General features: G+C 38.0%; 1 protein-coding gene across 4 annotated transcripts in view; it reads right to left on the bottom strand.

Annotated features, from left to right (window-relative positions):
• The window catches only part of CCSER2 (coiled-coil serine rich protein 2), a 130,184-nt gene that overhangs the window by 29,759 nt on the left and 78,556 nt on the right, over positions 1–21,869 (bottom strand). For all 4 annotated transcript variants that reach the window (XM_056130495.1, XM_056130493.1, XM_056130494.1 and 1 more), the window contains exons 7-9: positions 13,655–13,850; positions 5,176–5,259; positions 4,082–4,168 (exon numbers count right to left, since the gene is read on the bottom strand). In XM_056130495.1, the coding sequence (XP_055986470.1) occupies positions 4,082–4,168; positions 5,176–5,259; positions 13,655–13,850 (367 nt within the window). The remainder of the gene's footprint in view (positions 1–4,081; positions 4,169–5,175; positions 5,260–13,654; positions 13,851–21,869) is intronic.

Genomic DNA, 21,869 nt, shown 5'->3' with positions numbered 1-21,869 from the left:
TTGCTATATTTTAGGAAATTTTAAATCTTAATTTTCTAATGCTATCTCTTCTCCATGAAAACCATCGGGTTGGCTGGGTTTTGTTTTTAGCTTTTAAACAAACATTAGATCTTGCTGTTTTCCCTTTCAATTTATATTTAGTAGACCATCAACTTATAATATTCAATTATATTTAATTCGGTTCAGTTTTCTTTTTATCCTTGATCATACTATCTGATCTGTCTACAATTAAAGATTCATTGTATCGGGATATGGTGCCACCAGCAGGTCAATCTGTACCTATGAGGCGAGTGCATCAGCAGCCTGATGGTGCCTTCAGACTTACAGATACCCCAAAATTGCTACTGTGCCTTTGGCCAGACCCCAAAAACTTGGGGCAAAGTTTACCAAGAACGTAAACAGCCAAAAGTTAGGTATGTGGGAGACACACCCACAAACCATCTCTGGTTCAGCTATATAATTGTAGGCATGGCCTCTCTTGTTCCTGATCGAACTACTTAATGACCATGAGCCCAGAGACCCAGAAACAAATCTCAAAACCCAACGGCTTTTGGCAAAAATGCTTCCGGTCCCTGCAGTAGGTTACCGGTGCTGGGCCAACCCAGGTGGGAATAGGTTTCATGCCTTGGCCTGTTCCCCCTGGCGGCCCAATGGCCGTCATCCTCCAGAGGCCACTGGACAGTTAGGTTTGGGCCCACAGTGACGAGATACACGGGGCCTCACGGGATGGGCGTGAAGCTGGCCCTTTCTTCCCCATCCCAACGAGACCCCAAGTAGCCGCCCACAAAGAGCCTCTCTGGCTCCTGATCAAGCTGCTTAATGGCCATGATACCAGAGACTCAGAAACAAATCTCAGAACCCGGTGACTTTTGGCAGAAATGAGTCCGTAACCAAAGTAGGTGACTGTCACTGGGCCACCCCAGGGGGGAAAGGGTGCTGTCCCTCCGCCTGCTCCCCCTAGGTGGTTCGGTGGTTGCCATCCTCCAGAGGCCATTGGACAGTCAGGTTTGGGTCCTCAGTGACGAGACACGTGGGGCCTCACAGGATGGGGGTGGAGCCGGCCCTTTCCTCCCCACCCCAATGAAGACCCCAAGTCGCCGCCCATGAACGGCCTCTCTGGCTCCTGATCAAGCTACTTAACGGCCATGATCCCAGAGACTCAGGAACAAATCTCGAAACCCATCAGGTTTTGGCAGAAATCCCTCCAGATTTAAGTGTTAAAATTTCAGAATTTCAAAATCACACCGCCACTACTGCTGCCACGCGACATCATATGTTATTCATAATCAGCAATAGAAAACAAATTGTCTACTGTTGCCTTTTCAGCAGATCTGAGTGTTGGGGTAAAATCCTAAATAATAATGGTGGGTCTGGTGTCAAAAATTTGAATGCAATCAAAGTAGAGAGAGAGAGAGTAATGTGGAAATCATCTGCCCCACAGGTAGGAGGATGGTGTGGGATGGGGGTACACTGGGGCTTTTGGTGGTGGAGAATGGGCACTGGTGAAGATATAGGTGTTTCATTGTATGACTGAGACTTAAACCTGCAAGCTTTGTAACTGCTCTCTGGTGATTCAATAAATAAAATTATAAAAAATGGAAAAAAAAAGAAGTAAGGTGGAGTTCATGCCCAATTCAACCAGCTAATCAGTGGCTGAATAAATAGCAGTACTCCTACATTAAAAAAAAAAAAGTTACTTTCCTCATGATACCTCTACCCGTGTAAGTGAAATTCTCTTAATGCAAGTAAAACAGAAGATGCAAAAAATAAATAAAAATAAAGATTCATTGTGATCTGATTCCAAAAACTTATACTTCTGTGTACTATACTCCTCACAGTTTGAGTAAGATTAATATTTCATATTCATGAATTGCTTTGATATACCAAAATATGCCTTTGACTTCTAAAAGAAATTTTCTTTGACCTGTTGTGGATGCAGTAGGGCATTTGCCTTGCAAGCAGCCAGCCTGGCCAACTCAGGTTGGATTCCTCTGCCCCTCTTGAAGAGCCGGCAAGCTACCGAAAGTATCTCACCCACACCGCAAAGCCTGGCAAGCTACCCATGACGTATTCACAAACACAGTAACAAGTCTCACAATGGAGATGTTACTGGGCCCGTTCGAGCACATCGATGAACAAAGGGAGGACAGTGCTACAGTGCTGCTGTGAATATTTTATGGCACTGTATACCTGTTTTCCTGGCAATTTCATATTATTATAAATAAAATTATAATTAAAGACATACATAAATAAGTCAATTTTTATATGGAACTAACATTTAAATGACAAAATTACTAGAATTCAAGTATGGCTTAGAGATTATGAAACAAAATCCATGGGAAAGAATCATTTTCTGGGACTGGAGTGATAGTACAGTGGGCAGGGTGTTTGCCTTGCACGTGGCCAACCCAGGTTCGATTCCAGCATCCCATGTGGTCCCCCAAGCACCGCCAGGAGTAATTCCTGAGTGCAGAGCCAGGAGTAACCCCTGAGCATCACTGCTGGGTATGACCCAAAAAGCAAAAAAAAAAAAAAAATATTTTCTCAGAATACCCTTTACCAGTCAGTCCTACAGACAGTGAAGGATAATTATCCAATTTCATTTTGTTCTCAGAGAGAAAATGGAGACTCACTTTCACTCAATTCTTCAAACATACATAAAGGAAAGGCATCTAATTTAATGAAATAAATGTAAGTTGTTGAATTTCAAATACCCAAACAGAGGATATAAAAATGGAGCAGAAAATACTTTTACCCTGATTATTTAGACTGAATGCTAAGCCTTATGTTTTTTGAGTGCGTAATGTTGGCAGTGTATAGTGTCATTTGGTCCCGCCTCTATAGAAAACAATATAGAGAGTTCTCAAAAAAAGTAAGATTGGTGCTTCCCAGGCCCCACGTGCTGGGGATAAGGCAGTTGGGATGGAGAAGGAACCACTAAGTAAATGATGATTGGAGGGATTGCTTGGGATAGAAGATGTGTGCTGAAAGTAGACCAAGGACATAACATGATGGCCTCACAGTATCTGTATTGCAAATCATAATGCCCAAAATCAGAGAGAGAGAAAGAAGGATTATACCTGCCACAGAGGCAGGGAGTGTGATGGGGTGGGGGTGGCAGGAAGGACACTAGGAACAATAGTGGTAGAAAATGTGCACAGAGGATGGATGGGTGCTCGAGCATTGTATGACTGAAAGGTAATCATGCCAAGTTTGTAACTGTGTCTCACAGTGATCCAATAAAACTTATTAAAAAAAAAAGGTTGGTGCTTCCATTTGACCCAATCATTCCACTTCTAGGTATCTATCCCCAAACACAAAAAAAACATTAATTATAAGGATATATGCACACCACTCATTGCAGCTCTTAGTGAAATAGCCAGAGGATGGAAGCAATCCGATGTCCAACAGTGGATAAATGGATAAAGAAGCTGTGTATATACACAATAAAATACTACACAGCTACAGGAAAAATCAAGGCATGCAGTTCACAGGAACTTGTATAGAACCGAGGATATCATGCTGGGAGAAGTAAGCCAGATGCAAAAAGACAAAGACCAGATGAACTCACTCATCTGCGGTATACATACAGAGAAAAAAATCAAGGATATGGACAATATCAACAGACAATAACTTGCACACTGGAATACAGACCGGAGAGTGCAGGTTTGTTGGAAAGGAGTATGGGGAACAAATAGGCTAACTGGAATTAACACAGGAATTAAAGTGGATTCTACACACATGAGAGGCTCTAAGAAAAGTAACAGTATACACCAAAACCTTAACTGTCAATTAAAGAGAGTAGGAGTGGGAGGGAATGTCAACTGGAGGCCACATAAGGACAGAAACGGAGGGTTCAGGGGCACATTAGTGGCAGTGGTGTGCAAAAACTTTGTGCATCAAAACCATAAATTTGAACACTATTAAGACCCTATTACCTAAACTATAACAAAAATATATTTAATATTATAGTGCAATTTTTAAAGAAAAATGAAGTAAAATTTCAATTGTTTCGAGTTTTATATATTAAATATATAGTTCCAGTTTGAAAAACTTGCAAGTTACATAGCATAATACTTACAAGCTGATGTTCTAACAGTTGGATCTTTTCATCTTTTTTCTTTATTTCTTCTTTAAGTTGTTTTATTTCATTTAATAAATCTTCATTCTGAAATATTTTAAAAACTTAAGGCTAATTGCTTAATTTTATTAAGAAAAGTTTAATGAAAAGAATTACATACTTTTTAATTACTAGATATTAATCTATTAAAATATAATTGAATTGAATTGAAACCAGTAAACAGTAACAGCAACAGACAAACATTCACTGACTCATTATTATGTGCCCAAAATTACTTGTAGATTTAAGCACTGGATCCTGATAAACAACCTTGATGTACTATATATCCAAGGCAACAAGAAATCATACAAAATTGTCAATTCTGCTGGATTTCAAGAGCGGTGTAAGAGTTATCAGTCAGAGGATACGATAAAAGCCCTTCTTTCAAAAGACCTGCCTAAATCAGAGAAAAAATGCCCTATTCAACTTAGTTTATAAGAAAATTCTAATAGTATGAAATGAAATCTATTCAAGTTATACAGGAATCCAGTTAAATTTCCAATGTACCATTCCATTGCCCAGATACATACACTGAGAAGTGGTAGAAGAAAATTAAGAATATATAAATGAAATATCTTTCCAGAAACAAAATCATAAAATAAGTATATTATTGAAGTATGCCTTTTGATACATAGTAAATAAAATACATTATCTTTAACAGGAATTTTGAACTAGATAATGTACAAAGATGTGAGGCATATCAAGTAAGCATCACCACAATGGAGAAGAAAAGATGTTAGTGGAGACTGTTGAGAAAGCCCCAGGGGCTGGAGAACATGTTTTAGATGCTGGAGGTACAAGTTCAATCACCAGCACTCCCTGTCTCACAAGCACCACACGGCGCGATCCTCAAGCACAGTGTCAAGAGAAGCTCTGCAGAACCACATGTGGCTCCCAATTAGAAAAAGTCTTAAAGGGTTAATTATCAAACCTGATACAAACCCAAGTCAACAAAACTGTAGGTCTTACTGTTTATATTATCAAATATCTTATCTGTTAAATAAAAATGGCTTTTGAAAAATTCAGAATAGCTTCTTAGTCATTCGTCATCCTACCTTAACTATTTGATCACTCTCCTCTGGTTCCGGACTGGATGGCAATGAGAGTTGAACATCATGCAAGGAACCACTTCCATCATGCTGTCACAAAGAAAACAAGAAAAAAGGTTGACAAGAGATTGATTCTGTAGTTCACCAATATTGTAGTTCTATAAACCACAGTTCAACATGAATTTATTCTATACCAAATGTTAGCCTGGCAAAGAACAAATATGGAATTGTATTTTAGAAATTTCCTTTCCATGGTTGTGATGACAGAAGAATATGCAGAAGAGCCAAAAAAGAGAACTGGAGTAAGAACTGGAGTAATCTGTGGAAATAAGAAATATTACCTAGTCAAATAAAGCAGAGAACCACTGAAAAAAACCGAAAACGGTAAAGGGAACAGAGAAGACTTCCTAAAGAATGTTTTAAGATGATCTGATCTGTAAGAAAAATATGAAAGTCAAATTGAATTTACCTTTAGATGTAATATTTTGAGTATGGAGGAGTTAAAAACCTCAAAACAAGACCTGGTCAGATAAACCATGTCAGTAAAAATGTAACACATCTGAATTTAAGTTGCTTACTTCATTTTTGTATGATGCCTGAGAACAAAACTAATTTATAGTGCTAGAAATGAGAGGACAGTGGCTGACTCAGAAGAAATAAATACTAAGAAGGAACATTAGGGGGAATCTACTAAGATACCAGAAATTTTCTGTCTTGACTACATGTGAATATTAGCACATATAAGGAAAGTTTAAGTTGTACATTTAACATGGGTATTTTAAGCTATTTATTGGATGAAGATTATGCCTCAAACTAAAAAGCTGGGAAAAACCTGTCCTTACCCACAATAAAGAATATGATAGGATTAATACTAACACTAATCAATACTAATTAAGGTCTACCTTTTCCTAACCTGACTGTGCGAGGAATAAATAAGAAATGGTAGGTTCAGTGATTCACAGAAAGTTCAATTTTTTGATTACTTCAAGAAAGACGAAACAGTGAAGAACATGTTTGAGATCAGTGTCTTAACTGGGTGCTATAAGGCTCTCTGTGCATCCCTCAATTTATTCCAGTGGGGCCACAGGTGAAAATCATGCAAATGGGGGCCATGCCACAAAACCAGGGGGCCAGCCAGTAAGAGAGGGTGCCACAGGAAATAACCAAGGTTAGCAGGATGCCATAGTTGGGGGAAAAAAAAAAAAGAGAAAAGCTGCCTATGATACTGTGGGAAGACTGAGACAAAATAAGCATGGTTCAGTAACTTTTTGTTTAGATAGTATATAAGCTGCCCTGGATACCCAATAAACGAACAACCTTCAAGAGCATTACCAGCAATCTTTCTCAGGCACATGTGACTTTATCAAAATCTCCCAGATCATGGAAATACTGAAACTAAAACAGAGATGCTGAAATAGGATACTTTAAGCATGAAGTAATTTTTTTCTTCTTTATTATACTATTATGTAAATGAATCGAACACTGGCTGGAGCGATAGCACAGCGGATGGGCGTCTGCCTTGCGCACAGCCAGCCCAGCTGAGCCAGGTTCAATTCCTCCACCCCACTCGAAGAGCCCGGCCAGTGACCGAGAGTATCTCACCCGCACGGCGAAGCCTGACAAGCTGCCCGTGACGTATTCAATATGCCAAACACAGTAACAACAAATCTCAAAATGGAGACGATACTGGGCCACTGGAGCAAATCGATGAGTAACAGGGTATCAAGTGATCAAGTGCTACATCTCAAATTAAAAAGAAAACAACAGTAACACTCAAGCTATCTAGACTGAGAGTTCAAAGGGAGGAAAGTTCTTGTTTCTAACAAAGTATAAGAAAGTTAAAGATCATGAGTATATTGTCTCCAACTACCATTTCTCTCTCTAACACTGACATAAACCAGTAGCAGTATAAATTAAAACTTAACTAGGAGAACAGATATATGACTCAGTGGTCATACATATATGACTTCAGTGGTGAAGTGCACACATACACATACACACACAAGATGAAAAGCAAGTGTTCCAGCCAAAATTAGTAAATACTTTGAGAAAAAACTTTTTAAAAAGGAATTTAAAAGAACTTATAAGATTTTTTTAAGTCTAAAATGGGCAGAAAACACTTATTGAAAAAAATCACTTAAATAAATATGCATGCAATGTTATCAGTTCACATTACACATATGGAGGAGTTAACACAAAGAAGTGCTGAGCACTGCTCCTACTCTATTTTTGCATTATGCACAACTTATAAACAAAAATACACAAAAATTCTAACATCCTATTGCAAAAAAATATTAATAAATAACCAGTAGATTGTTCAAGTATTCAAGGATACTGTACTAAGTATACTCGTTCCACAGATTCCAGTTAGGATTTCTGAAGACTAATTTCAATTAAACTTACATTAGCTTTGTATCATTAATATTTTACTAAAGACTCAAAAAGATAGATAAAAAGTCCTATATCCTATAAATATTATAAAGGCTTGCTCTTTATTAAGCCCATGTTCTTCCTTGAACACATAACTCACTTCCTTGTCTCTATATATCTCTGCTTGTTTTTTTCCATTCTGGAGAAGCCTATGTTCTCTTTTCAAGATGTATTTCCTTTCTTCTTTTCCCCTCATCTTTCTAAGTGAGTTTCACTCAAAAAAACTATTTAGCTTCAATAAAATAAAATAAGGCATATAGGGCTAATATTCAGCAAACCATCTTCCACTTTCTCTTTCCAACATACCATAAAGGTATTTGTTCTAATATAATTCCTCCATATAATAAATTGTTGGAAAATCCTGTGACAAACTCTATCTTACCCAAGAGGGTCCTCTATGAGTTTGCAAAAACTGGGATCTCCCTATGAGTTCCAGAGCTGTTGCGATGGACATGGATATTTGAAGTGACTAACAGAAAAGCTGGCAGCACTGACCAATCTCTGCCAACAAGCATCAACAGTGATGTCAACAAAGCTCCCTTGTGTTTCAGAGATGCTACAACACAACCATGAGAAGCACCATAGGAAAGGGAGCAGGGCAGGCCGAGGAGGAGGAAGAGACTTATTTTTCTTCCTTTTCTAAGAGACTTTTTGCTAAATACAACACTAAATGTATAAGCAATCACATCACACCAACAGACCATAGAATCCACACTAAGAATAATGTTCGAGTGTTGCTGCAATTTACCAGGGAATTAAAAACCTAATGATTTTTAAATATATATTTGAGGAAATTGTTTAAGTATTAGAAAGCTTGATTTAGATATATCTCGCATTTTGTTGTTGTTTGTTTACTTTGGAGTGCTCAGGGCTTACTCCTGGCTCTGCACTCAGGGATCACACCAGGTAGGGCTTGGGGGAACCACACGGGGTGTGCGCGATGGAATCTGCGCTGGAGTGTACAAGGCAAGTGCTCTGTCTACTGTACTATCTCTTTGGTCATTGTAAAGGGACTCTGAAAAGGAAAATTTACCTTTCAAACTCATGAAAGCATTTCTATTAACTCCCCCCCACCCTGTCCTTCCCTTTGTTGCAGTTGCTGCTGCTGCTACTGCCGTGTTGGGAGCTACCCCAAACAAACAAGCAAACAAAAAAACACTGGAATTCACACTTGGAAGTGTAAGGCGGTAAACTCATGTTTTCATGCTTGCACTCAAGGGCTTTAACACTGAGCTGTATCACCGAACCCCACCAAATATTATGATACAAATGGATTCTATACAATTCAAAAAATCCAATTCATGAATTTCTTCTGTTTAGATTTTTCATTTGGAAGAAATGAAAACGTGTGTGTGTGTGTGTGTGTGTGTGTGTGTGTGTGTGTGTGTGTGGCGGGGGGTAAGGGGTGTGAGATGAGTGTATATGAGGGGACAGGAAAGGGCTTTCAGTGATCAAATCCAGGACAGCATATTCTCACTTCAAGCCACACCCCCAGACTACACATTATATATTTTTAACTTAAAAGTACAATTTGTAAAGCAATGACCAATTAATGACCAATTAATTTCTTGTTATCTACCCACTCGCAAAAAACATGAATATGAAAACACACATAACAAGGTTGACTGCAGTGCTAAGTTCAATGTCAGGACAAGGAAGCAACCCAGCTATCCAAAGACAGACGATGCAAACTAATTTTACCACAATAAATCATTTAAAAACTTATTTTAAAAAAACACCCTAAGGTAATACAATATGAGACCTATTAAAACAATGAAAAAACCCTGGTTTTAAAATGCTTTCCGGTGCCAGAGAGACAGCACAGCAAGTTTAAGGAGCTTGCTAATACACACAGGTGACCCTAGTTCAATCCCTGCTGCATGGTCAGGAGTGATGCCTCAGCAGAAAGCTAGGAGTAAACCCTGAGGCCTGATGTGGTCCCCAAAGCAGCAAGGAATGAATGAATAAATACATATATGCCTACTTCTTTCCTATAAATAAATGTTCTAAAAAGCTGTATTAGAAGTTATCTCACATAATACCAAATTAGCACTTCTTCTGTTCTGTTTTTCTCTTTGTAAGTTTTAAGTATCTACACAATTCCCCTCAGTCATTGAAAGAAACACGGCTCTTAAACCTGTACCTTTGCTCAGAGTAATTCCAACTTATCTCACTAAGGTTGTTCACCTTATAAATTCAATTTCCAGGAAATTATTAGTATTCCAATTTCTCTGTGATTCCCCAGAGAAACTTTTCTCTTTCACATACTAGAAATAAAATACCTTATTTGGCTACATTTTTTTTCTCTCCCTGAATCCGTCTTTTACAGGTCAAGACAGCAGCTTTATGCTTCGTCTTTCACAGTTCTATCCACACGACAATTTTGCTCCACGAACTTGTTTCCAATCTATGATAGGATTTTGGGAAGGGTGTGTTGTGGGGAGGGGGAGGGTTGAGTAGAGAGGCTCCCAAGTGGTGCCAGGAGGAACAGGGCCCCTCCCAATGGTTTCCAGTCATTCAAACTTGCCAGGGGGTCCAATATTAGAGCATGACGATACAGTGTTACTTGTTTCTTTATCCTTTTATTGATTAAGGTGCTATGATTTACGATATTGTTGATGATGGTTTTTCATGTACATAATTCCAACATATGCCCATTACCAGTGAACCCACCTTCCTCTCCTCAGGTCCCCACTGCCCCATGCTATGGTGCCAAGGATTACTCAGGCCACCCCAGTGGTGCAGGGGGCTTCCTGGTCTACACCCCAGGGGTGCTTGGGAACCTCCAGGCTGCACCTGGCAATGCTCAAGGTATCATCATGCAGAAAACAGAACCAGGGTTAGCCACATGTAAGCATGCATCTTTAATTAACCCTGTACTATCACTTTGGTCTTTATGACTGAACTTACAGCTGGCCTCATAAGAATTTCCACTCAGTAAGTAGAAGAGTGGAATGTATTGGTTTTAATGCTGCTAAAGTCATTTAAACTTTCAATAGACTAGTAATAGCATTCTCCTGCACAAATTACTTGGAATAACACCATCTCATTGTCAATTTACCTGTCAGAAATATAAAGGGAATATAGGCAATTATTTGCAGAGAAAGAAGGCCATGTAACAGGAATAGGGACCCTGGGCATGTTGAGATATACTTTCTTATTGTACATGGATCTTTCTACAATCATTAAAAACATGTATAATGCCAAGTAGGCCTTCTTAAATTTTGAAGAGAACATTTCCCTCCTTAGAATTATTCCAGCCCATTTACCAAGCGACCTAAATAAGCCTCCAATTTTGAGTAGGGCCCAGACGACTCTGCAACAGATCTAGGCTATTGTGTAAGCTGTTCTGTTACTTGGGCCATATGAGCCAGCAGAAGGCATGGTGCTTGAAAGTGTCCGTGATAAGACAGAGATACTGCTTAGAGACCTCAGTAGGCATCTCTAATTAAATCTCGATGGGGATGTGAATGATTCTGAAGTCCATCCCTGTTACACCCGTGGGTAACTTTTGTGAAAGAGCTCTGGCCACTGCTGGATCTTAGTAGTGTATGAATACTTATAACCTTGGGTCACCAAGTTATGATGCCGCATGAAGATACCCAGCATGAACTAGGGATTTTATTGCTTATGAAGCCATACAGTTGGGTGTGAAAATGTTGTGTATGTGTGAATATGTAAGACATCACATGCATAACTTACTCGTTCCCTCTACTACCACACACAGGGTGAATTCCCTATTGCGCAGATAGAGGAAGAGAAAACTGAGGTCTGCTTTAGGTGTACAGATGTACCACTACAATGTCTTCTGTGAAAACCTGGAAGAAGAGCAGTTTCAGGCAAATCCTTTCAGTGAGAAAAACTCTAAGAAATGCCTATTATTCACTTCGCCAAGAAGGAAAAATGGCCAGAAGCGCAAAAATCATGATTCATGGGCTCTAGCCAATATTCTGACTAACTGATTAGGGACTTTGTAAGAAATGTGACTAAAATTAGTCAAAGAAATATGAGGAAAAGATATATAGCTAGATGTCTCTAGGGGTGTCTGCGTGTATGTGTCTGTTTTTTTGTGTTTGTGGTATCAGGGATTTAATCCAGGACCTCAATTATACAAGGTAGGATGTCTACCACTGAGCCACAATCCCAGCCCAAATAATTCATTTTTTTTTTTGGTTCTGACAATATTGAACTTAAGAGTTTTATATTCTTATGCTCTATGTTTTCATTAAGCATTTTCTTTTGCTTCCAGATATATAAAAATTCTGACAAGGTAAATAAGTTATTGAATTAAACTTTCTTAAGAATAATAAAGGTAAAGAGGAACTGAGTGCAAAGCCAGGAATAACTACTGAGCATTGCCAGGTGTAGTCCAACCCAGGCCACCCAGGTGAGGGGTGGCCCTCACCTCCCCCCTCAAAATTACTCGGGAAGCTACTGGAGGTGATAATATCAAAGTTAAAAAAAAAAAAAGGAATATGTAAAGGTAAAGGTAAAGGCCCTCCTGTTGATCGTCGATTTGCTCGAGTGGGCCCAGTAACGTCTCCATCGGAGACTTTGTTGTTACTGTGTCTGGCATATCGAATACTCTCGTAGCTTGCCGGGCTCTCCGAGAGGGGCGGAGGAATCGAACTCGGGTTGGCCATGTTGGCCGCTTGTAAGGCGAACGCCCTACCCGCTGTGCTATCGCTCCAGCCCTAGACTTTACATATGTACTTTCTTTCCTTGTGCATGATTGTACAGGCAAATCTTGGAGGGTATTATGTTTTATATTTCAATGAAAGTGACTCCTCCCTATAATATCAATCTCTGATTAGTAGGCCCAAACAAATATTGTCAGTGCTTTTAAAATTCTTGCAAAGAGCACAAAACTCCACCTCTCTAATGGCAAAATAACACATGCCTGGCATGCACAAGGCCTGACTTTGATCACCAGCACCTCATGGTCCCTGTGTACCTCAGGGAGTAGCCCTGGAGGTCCACAAGCAGTGCTGGGGCGGCTCTAAAGCACCTCTGATATATATCAGGTCTGCATGGCCTGGCTAAATATTGCTAGGAAAGTCCCTGGTTCCCTGAGCACTACTTGAGAGGTCTAGTGAGAGGGATGTAGCCACAATGTATCAGCCTCAAGGAGACAACCCATAAAATAAGTTAAGAGAAGGTACTGTTCTTTGTCAAACCATCGCTTAGAACTTAATTTGGTCAGACTACAAAAGACAAGCATAGTCTTAAAACTAAAGAAAATCTATCCTTAATTAAAAATTGGTATTTTATTTCTTAGCTTTATATTATACATCTACCTTACCTCAAAGTGCTAAATGTTCAAAACAAAATACCACTGTTTCAGGTACTAGATTGTATCATCAGTCAACCACGTATCTTTAGACAAGTCACATCAGAGCTATGAGTTAGATTTTCTAAAACATGTAAATAAAATAAAATTGTGGAAAAAAATTTGAAGATTTCAAACTGAATTGAAATTATATGACAATGTATACATAAAAACCTGTTTCCCACTTTCTGAAATTATAGTAGAAGGCAATTATGACCAAATACCTACAATTTCTGGTACAGATCATAAAATTTACAACTATTTCTAATGCTCTCACAACAACTTTACAATGTAGGTATTAGATAAATAAGAAAACAAAAGCAGATAAAGTCATTTACCAAATATAAAAGAGCCCTGTAAGGGGACTGTGCTGAAACCATCATACCAAATCCCATTTTCACTTCCACAAAAGTTTCTATTACATACTATTTACAGGCATCACTTCTACAGAACTCTAAAGAGACTTTAAAAGAAGTCCAATTAACTTTCTTTTAAAGGGTACAATCAATCCATTTTGCAAATTAAATACAATAAACAATTAAAAATGTTCCTTACCGGGGCTGGAGAGAGAGTACGCGGCTGACCTGGGTTTGATTCCCAGCATCCCATATGGTCCCCTGAGCACTGCCAGGAGTAACTCCTGAGTGCAGAGCCAGGAGTAACCACTGTGCATCACCAGGTGTGACCCAAAAAGCAAAAAAAAAAAAAAGTTCCTTATGTACTCACCTGATGCAACAGACGCTTCAGTTTGAGTAATTGAGTTTTTACAGAAGTGCAATCCTGAACCATGTGCCGAAGGGTCATCTCATCCAGAACCACCGTATTTTCAGGTACGTCTATAAACATCTTCTGAGTCTGGAAAAATGGACTCCCTCCATAGCTTTCAAAATGACCCAAAGGAGAATCTCGATAAGGAGAGCCTCTGGAATGGAGGGGAGAGGTAGGAGAAGTTGGAAAAAAGTATACAATTTAATTTTCAGGAAGCAATAAAGGTAATTAAATTGTTACAAATAATCATGAAATACTATAATACTTGTAAAAATCATACAGAATTTTCTTATATACACTAATTTTCTACTCTTCAGCATTCCACTTTAAACTTCACAGATTTTTTTTCAGTCCCATAACTATGCTACTCACAGTAATTCTCATTATGGACACACCCTGAACTCCTCTTTCTTGTAAGGTCCATAGACAATTAAGATTTCTTTTCTTTTTGTACTACTCACAATGCATATCACATCACATAGTTCCTGATATTAAATTACACTTAAAAGTCAATTTTAAAATAGAGCCTAAAATGTTAAACTTCTCTATAGTTTCATGTAATAATAAACATGATGAATAAGAATAGGGGCAGAAACTAGGAAAAATTTGTTTTATAGACATGAAAAATAATGTTTAACTAAAATCTATAGTAACGGTAATTTTTAAACACTGAACTTTAGAGTGTTGAACACAAAATTCCAGCTGGTTCTAAAAAGAAGAGCTTATAACATAGTTGAAATGTCAATATAAAAAATCACCAAAAAAGGACTTCTCAAATAGTAACTGTTAATACAACAGTATTAAAGGCAAATTTAATTTATTTATTTATTTTTTCTTGTTTGTATTTTTTTAATTATTTTTTTATAAGGTAGCTCACAGTATTTGATTACATTTAATATTCAAACACCAATCCCACCACCATTACACCTTCCCACCACCATATTTCGGATGTTTCATCCCGAACCCCAATCCCTGTCCCAAAGCAAAATTAAAGGTAAATTTTAATACATTAAATTCCAACCATGTTAAACAATTAGAAGTAGCTTGTAACAAATATAATCTCTAAATTCTCAAGTACTCAAATATGAATTTGGTTACCAAAAGACTATTTTTCTGTCAGCTACTTTCTCTGAAACATACTTGATTTCAGGCCTGATTTTTCTTTAAACAATTTTTCTTCTAGCAATATTATTAAGAAATTTAAAATTGTCAAATTTAAAGACTTCAATTCATTCACACATAATTGTTTTCTTTCTAATGGCAAAACATAATCAAATTATTAAACTTTAAATACTTCTCAATGAATTGATTGGTTAGATGGACAATCTTAATTTTAGAGAAATTAAAAATGTTCAATAACAGAAGGTTGACAACATATTAACACAAAACACAGTATCTCTTGGCAGATTAATAGAGATAAGATGCTCTAAAGTTAACATACTTAAGGAAATTTTCCTGAGATGCTTTTCCTAGGATGAGTTGTAAAATATAAGGTTTAAGTTTGACTGAAATGAAAGGCTATCATATTCTAAAAAAAAAAAAAAAATGAAGAGTAACGGCACAAAGTTGCAGATATGTTTTTCAGGAAAAAGAGACTTAAATATAGCTTATACAGTCCCAACTAGCCCAAACTGAACTGATCTATCAATATACCTACCTTTTAAGACTGACTTAATTCCTTAGCTTCTCAAGGTAGGACTTGGTACACTGCCAAAAGTGTCCTTATAGAGCTCTCTACTGTGCCTCAATCATAATGCTTGTCATGTACATAAGTTTGCATGCAATCTATAAGCTAAAACTTCCACAAAGAAAGGGACTTTGTGTTATTTTTTCCTCAGTTGCTTTTTGTTTGCTCATTTGTATTCACTAAATGGGCAAAAAGTGAAAATTTTAACTACCAAGAATGAATAAACATAACTATTTTAGAATTATAATCTAGAAGTTATTATGTTAGAAAGTTCCAATTAATGAGCAAGTTAAAATTTAGTTTTTAATGTATGCTGGTGAAGAAATAGGTGTTGGAACATTGTATGACTGAAACCCAAACTTGAACATCTTTGTAACTGTTCATCTCACTGTGATTCATTAAGTAAATTAATAAAATTTGCTTTTTATTTTATCAGGTGAGTAAAAGTCTAGAAAGCGAGGATGAAAGAAAATTGGGCAGCAGTTTCCCAGCAGAATGAAAATCAGGTAAGGAATAAGGATCTATACGACATAAATATGAACCAGATACAAAACTAATGAATTTAAAATATTTCAAAGAAAGGTGATTACTGAGTGCAGAAATAAAGAACTGGCCTCTAGAACAATCAAAGTCATGTAAACAAACCAGCCCTGCATTTGGATTTGGGCTAAAATTCTGGCTAAAAAAGTTAGTTATTGAAATAATCTTTGGTTCATAGTTTCCAACATTCTCTAGTGTCTATTAAATAAAATTCCTATGCCATGTGTTGTATTTCAAGACCTTCCACCATAATATCCAACTTATAGCCTCTCCTAGTATAACAACTGCTTCATCCTCCAGAAGCTCTTTCTAACCTTCTCCATACGCTGAAGAAATCTAATTACATATCACTTTAAATAAGATGCAAGGCCTTTGAAAATAGAACTATACCTTACTCATTTTTATATTATTGCACAGATTACTTGAATTCAAATCTCACCTCTGTCAGTTATATAATACCCAGGGCAAGTCACTTTGTGCTTCATTCTTCTGATGTATGAAATGGGAGTAATAACATAACACTTTGATAATCAATATCTGTCATTATGCATTTGTAATGCCCCCAGAGACTGACCGTGCATACTAAGAGGAAATCCTTATGTAAATTACAGGTTTCTGTAAAATGTCTCAATATTGGCTCATCAACTGTAACAAATATATCACTCAAATGCAATATATTAATAAAAGAAGAAATCACATGTATAAGAGAGGTTGAGGAAATATATTAGATTTCTCTACACTTCTGCCGGTATTTCTGTAATATATTACAGAAATATATTACTAGAACTGATCTTACAAAATAAGTTTAGGGACCAAAGCAATATTATAGCAGGTAGGGGGGCTTGCTTGCAGGTAGCTGACCCGGGTTCCACCAGGAATACCCTGAAGTCTACTGAGTGTGTCCCCAAAATAAACAAAGAAATTAAGTCTAGGGGCTTGGAGACAAAATGTGGGTGAAGAACATTCCCCAGCGTGTGTAAACAGAGAGCCTTGGGTATCATCCCTGGTACTGCATGCGTCACCATCAGGGTGTGGTGTTGCTCTGCTGTCTCCTGAACATTGGGTGAAGTGCCTCAGGCTCCCCAGAGCTGCTGGGTGGGATGATGACCAAAAAGAAATGTACTCTTAGGGTCAGGAATGTTGCTCAAGTAGCAGAGCAACATGCTCAGGATGTGCATGACCCTGAATTTGACCTCAGCTCCGCAAGACCCCCTGAGCACTTCTGAGTATGGTTCTAGTGGTCTCAAGCATCATGAGGTCCAAGCACTAACCTGCCAGGACAAGCATGCTGGGAAGTAGCTCTGGGCTGCAGTGCAGTCCCTGTATCAAACAATAAAGTCCAGGACCATGGAGCAGATTCAAGTCTCAGGGCTATATTTACAAGGCCCTGGGTTTTACCCTGGTCACCATAAGGCCTCTAGCATACCAAAGAACAGGGTGTCACCCTAGTGGCCCCAGTCCCTAGCACCTCAGGAGACAATGAGAGAGATGGAGAGTCTATTACTATTTTTTTAAAAAATAGGCAAGAAAGAAGGAAGAAAAGGAAATAGAGTATAATAGAATAACAAAAAGAATACCAGAATTCACTCTTCCATAAAAGGACTAAAAAGTACTGGCAAATTCACCAACATGAAGTTTTTCAGAAGTCTTTATACAAAATGTAGCCAGGTAAATCTTGATAAGAATAGCAAGCTCTCAAGTAGCTTATACAACAAAAGCCCTTAAAAGCATGATAGCTGTTTAATTCAGCAAAAACTATAAGATGTAAAGGGAGATGCTTCCACTAGCACATTTCCAGAGAACTGTTGTATCTGACCTATCTGGGTCCCTCCCTAGAAAAGGTCCATGCTCACAGGTCATTTATTTGACCTGATTCTGAGTTCACTCCTTCAGTACAATAGTTTGGGGGAAGGGAAGAGGGGTGGACCAAATATAAAAATGTAGAAATTGTTTTAAATCTCAGCTGAGGGCCAGAGTAATAATACAACAAGGAGGACCAATCCAGATTTGATCCCCAGCACCCCATATAGTTCCTGAGTGATCCCTAAGTGCAGAGCCAGGAATAAGCCCTAAGTACTATTGGGTATTGCAAAAAAAAAAAAAAACTATAGTATAAGGAAATAAATTAGGTCTTAGCTGCTGACTTAAAAAAAAAGACTTACCCTTATTCTCATTTCTTGTTTCATTTGTCAAGTATTTATGTAAACTCCATGAGGAGAAACTGTAAGTTTGTTGAGAAGGGTAAAAGGTAAGGTAAAGGCCCTCCCGTTGATCGTCGATTTGCTCGAGCGGGCCCAGTAACGTCTCCATTGGAGACCATGCCAATCATGTACTCAAACTTAACCAAACTATCATTTATCTAAAAATAGGCTCTAAAAACAGGAGAGCTTTTGGTCTTGCAGAAATTTGAATTACTTTAGTAATAGGAAGGGGCATTAATTTTTTTACATCCTCATTTTCTGGGTAATATTAAAAAATACTGAACCTGAAATGCTGACACTTAATATTTATTGTGACTTTCTCATTGACATCAGCAGCAATAAAAAATTCTTGCTAAACTGAAAACAATTCCATTTATTACTCTTGTACATTGATATTCAAAATAACCAGCTTTTTAAAAATGTATCCATGTCATTTCTCAGTAATTCTCAGTATTCTCATTTCTTGTTTCATCTGTCAAGTATTTATGTAAACTCCATGGGAAGAAACTGTAAATTTGTTGAGAAGGCTATAGATGCCACTCATGTACTCAAACTTAACCAAACCCTTCTTTTTAAAAAAGGCTCTAAAAACATGAGAGCTTTTGGTCTTGCAGAAACTGCTTTAACTTTTCTCAGCTCAACAAGGCAAGAAAGAACCTTTCCTCTGAAAGCCACCTCATTTCTGCATGAAAAAAAAAAAGTTGGTGTTGCCTAGTGCTATGAATAGCCTGAAAATCAACTACATAGTTCACTTTTATGATAGTCATCATGTCGTTTATTACTAGGTTTTGTTCAGCAGAAAACATGTCTGCAAGCTAGGTATTCCCAGTGGACAGATAGGACAAAATTTCTAGATGAGTAATACCCTTAATTTTCACACCTACACTTAAACAATATCCAGTTCTGCTCTCAATACTGTCCATATACACTCAGAAACATCTGCCTTAGTCTAAACCGTGAGCCTGAAAATAGTCGTCACGTTCAAGTTAAGTGCAAGAAACTTAGAAACTCCTCTCAAAGTCTTCACTTTCTGTCTATCTTGGGAAGTAACGCATGCCAGTGAGTGAAGTGAGCCAGAAGGATGACAAACACCTTGATAATTTCACTTATCTGTGGTATACAGAAGAACAACAGGAGGAGGGAATGCTCAGTTGAAATGGGGGAGTACCAGATTACTCTTGACCTTAATCACAGAAAGAACAGGAGAGGAAAGAAACTGGTGGGGGTGTGGGGAAGTAAGAAGAAATGGACAGGCCATACCAAGGGTGAAGGTCAGGTGCCTCAAGTGTATCAAGTATTGCAGAGGTGTGGTATAAGCGTATACATGTATATAAAAGGTATACATGTAAAATACAAACTATATAAACCGTCACAGTCACAGTCACAGTCCTCCCGTTGTTCATCAATTTGCTCGAGCGGGCCCAATAACGTCTCCATTGGAGACTTTGTTGTTACTGTGTTTGGCATATCGAATACGTCACGGGGAGCTTGCCAGGCTCTGCCGTGCGAGCGAGATACTCTCGGTAGCTTGCTGGACTCTCCGAGAGGGGCAGAGGAATCGAACTCGGGTCGGCCATGTTAGCTGCGTGTAAGGCAAACGCCCTACCCGCTGTGCTATTGCTCCAGCCCCATATAAACCATACTGCAAGTATAAGATAAAAACTACGATAAATAAATGTAAAAGCGTGTATGCCAATGAGGCAGGCTGGAGAGTAGGAGGAACTTGGGGACACTAGTTGAGGGAAGTTGACACTGGTGATGGGATTGCTGTTGGAACATTGTCCTCCTAAAATTTAACTCTGAGTAAACTATGCAAATCACAATAACTTTTTAATTTAATTAAGTTTAATAAAAAAATTTTTTTAAGATTACCAGGGTATTAGGGCATCTAAGGAAGAGTTAGGTGTCAGTTATAAGGAGAAGTGGGAAAAGAGATCAAGGACACGAACAATTACCTATGATACAATTTTGTAGTACCAGTCTCTGCAAACCAATGTTACACTGTGGTGTAAAAAGGTTGAAAACTCTAGCTTAGTGGAAGGTATAGGGAAAAACTAAGAAGAGAAGAAAAAGGAAAGGCTGAAGAAAACGAGGTCAGGTGAAAACAAAGCACAATGCTGAAACGATATGACAAAAATACATGAGTGCTTGTGTCCAATGAGTTTTGGATAAATCATAATCCTGTAATTAACTCTAGCAGCAATTAGAATCGAAGGAGAGAAGGGAAAAGGAAACAGCAACTAATCTACAGAATGGAGAGCCAGGGAGATGGCTCGATGGTCAGGACTTCAATCTTATGTTCACAGGGACCGGAGTTCAATCCCTGGCATCGTATTGCTCTGGCAGGTCCCCAGCAATACTGGATCCATTCAACTGTCTAGCACAAACTGGCCAAGTGTCCCCATGAGTGTTCCCAGAGCTCCCTGTGCACTAAGCACAGCTTGAGAGCCCTCCCCAATAAGTTATAGAATGCAAAGAGAAGCTTTTACACGTGTAATGTTTTTAATAGGCCCAATTTGGAGTCAGAGAGCTCAAAGGGCCGAACTACATGCTATGCATGCATGAAAATCGAATTTGATCCCCAGCACGACAGGTTCCCTGAGTTCTACCAGGAGTAACCCCCCCAAGCACTAAGCAAAGTATTAAGCTCTGAGCACTGCTCAGGGTATTGTCCAAAACAACAAAAAACAACAACAAAGAGCAACACAACAAATCTTAGTTTTAGTGCAATTTTCTTACTAAAGCAATACTTAGAGAGAAAAATAATGTTTTCAGAGCTGCAGGTTAAGACTTGTTTTAAAGAAAGTTTCCTTTTTACCACCCAATCCCAATCACTGGCTCTGGGGGATACAGCTTTCCAACACCCTCCCTAAAGACTGTGTGGATAAATATATGGTAAACTTATATTTATTCATTACAAACTGGCATGCTTCAGTCTACTTATTGGGAAGTGAATTAGATTAGCAATCCCTAAGAATATTCCATATTTCTTTCGCCTCATTGATAATCACCAGTGTGAAGTATTCACAAATAATTAGTATCTCAAAATAAACGATACAGAGAGATATATGGTTGTTTTTAGTTTTTAGCCCAGTTTTGAGTCACACTAAGCAGTGCTCAGGGGATCATTATACACTGGGAATTGAACCAGGACCTCCTCCATAACAAACATGCACTTGTATCTTTGAATTATCTCTGACCCAAAAATGTTTTAAGAAATGGCTACAAATTCTATTTTTGCATATTCTACAAGATCATAATGTTATATTTATCTTAAAACATTGAAGATACTATGCAGTCCAGTATTGAAAAATAAAATCTCAGTTAACTTGTTCATTTCCATACACATCTGATCAGAGATCCCTACTGACATCAATACAGATTCCAACAGATCTAATCAGTCTCAGCTTGATCATCATAAGGAATAGAAATAATTTCCTCTATACTGTTCATTCACTTTGAACAATCTGGTTAACGGTCTCAATTTAGCCTGAAAATAGAGACCCTTTATTTTAAAACCCATAAGTAGCTTTGCTCTCTTGAATTTTTAGTTATAGTTAGTCATTTCTCCAAACCAGCAAGCCAAGTTACAAACATGGAATACTTCTCTGACAATGCCATTCTACTTCATGCTTAGTTTTGTAACTTCTGAACAAATACTTATCTTTCTAGTATAGACTCCACGCTTCTGAATTTCTGCAGTTCACTTTTCAGTTAAATAGTAACTTGCCTTACATACTACTAT

This window comes from Sorex fumeus, unplaced genomic scaffold (genome assembly GCF_029834395.1).
Source record: "Sorex fumeus unplaced genomic scaffold, SorFum_2.1 ptg000078l, whole genome shotgun sequence".
NCBI classification, from domain to species: Eukaryota; Metazoa; Chordata; class Mammalia; order Eulipotyphla; family Soricidae; genus Sorex; species Sorex fumeus.
This window is presented reverse-complemented; position numbering and strand designations above follow the sequence as displayed.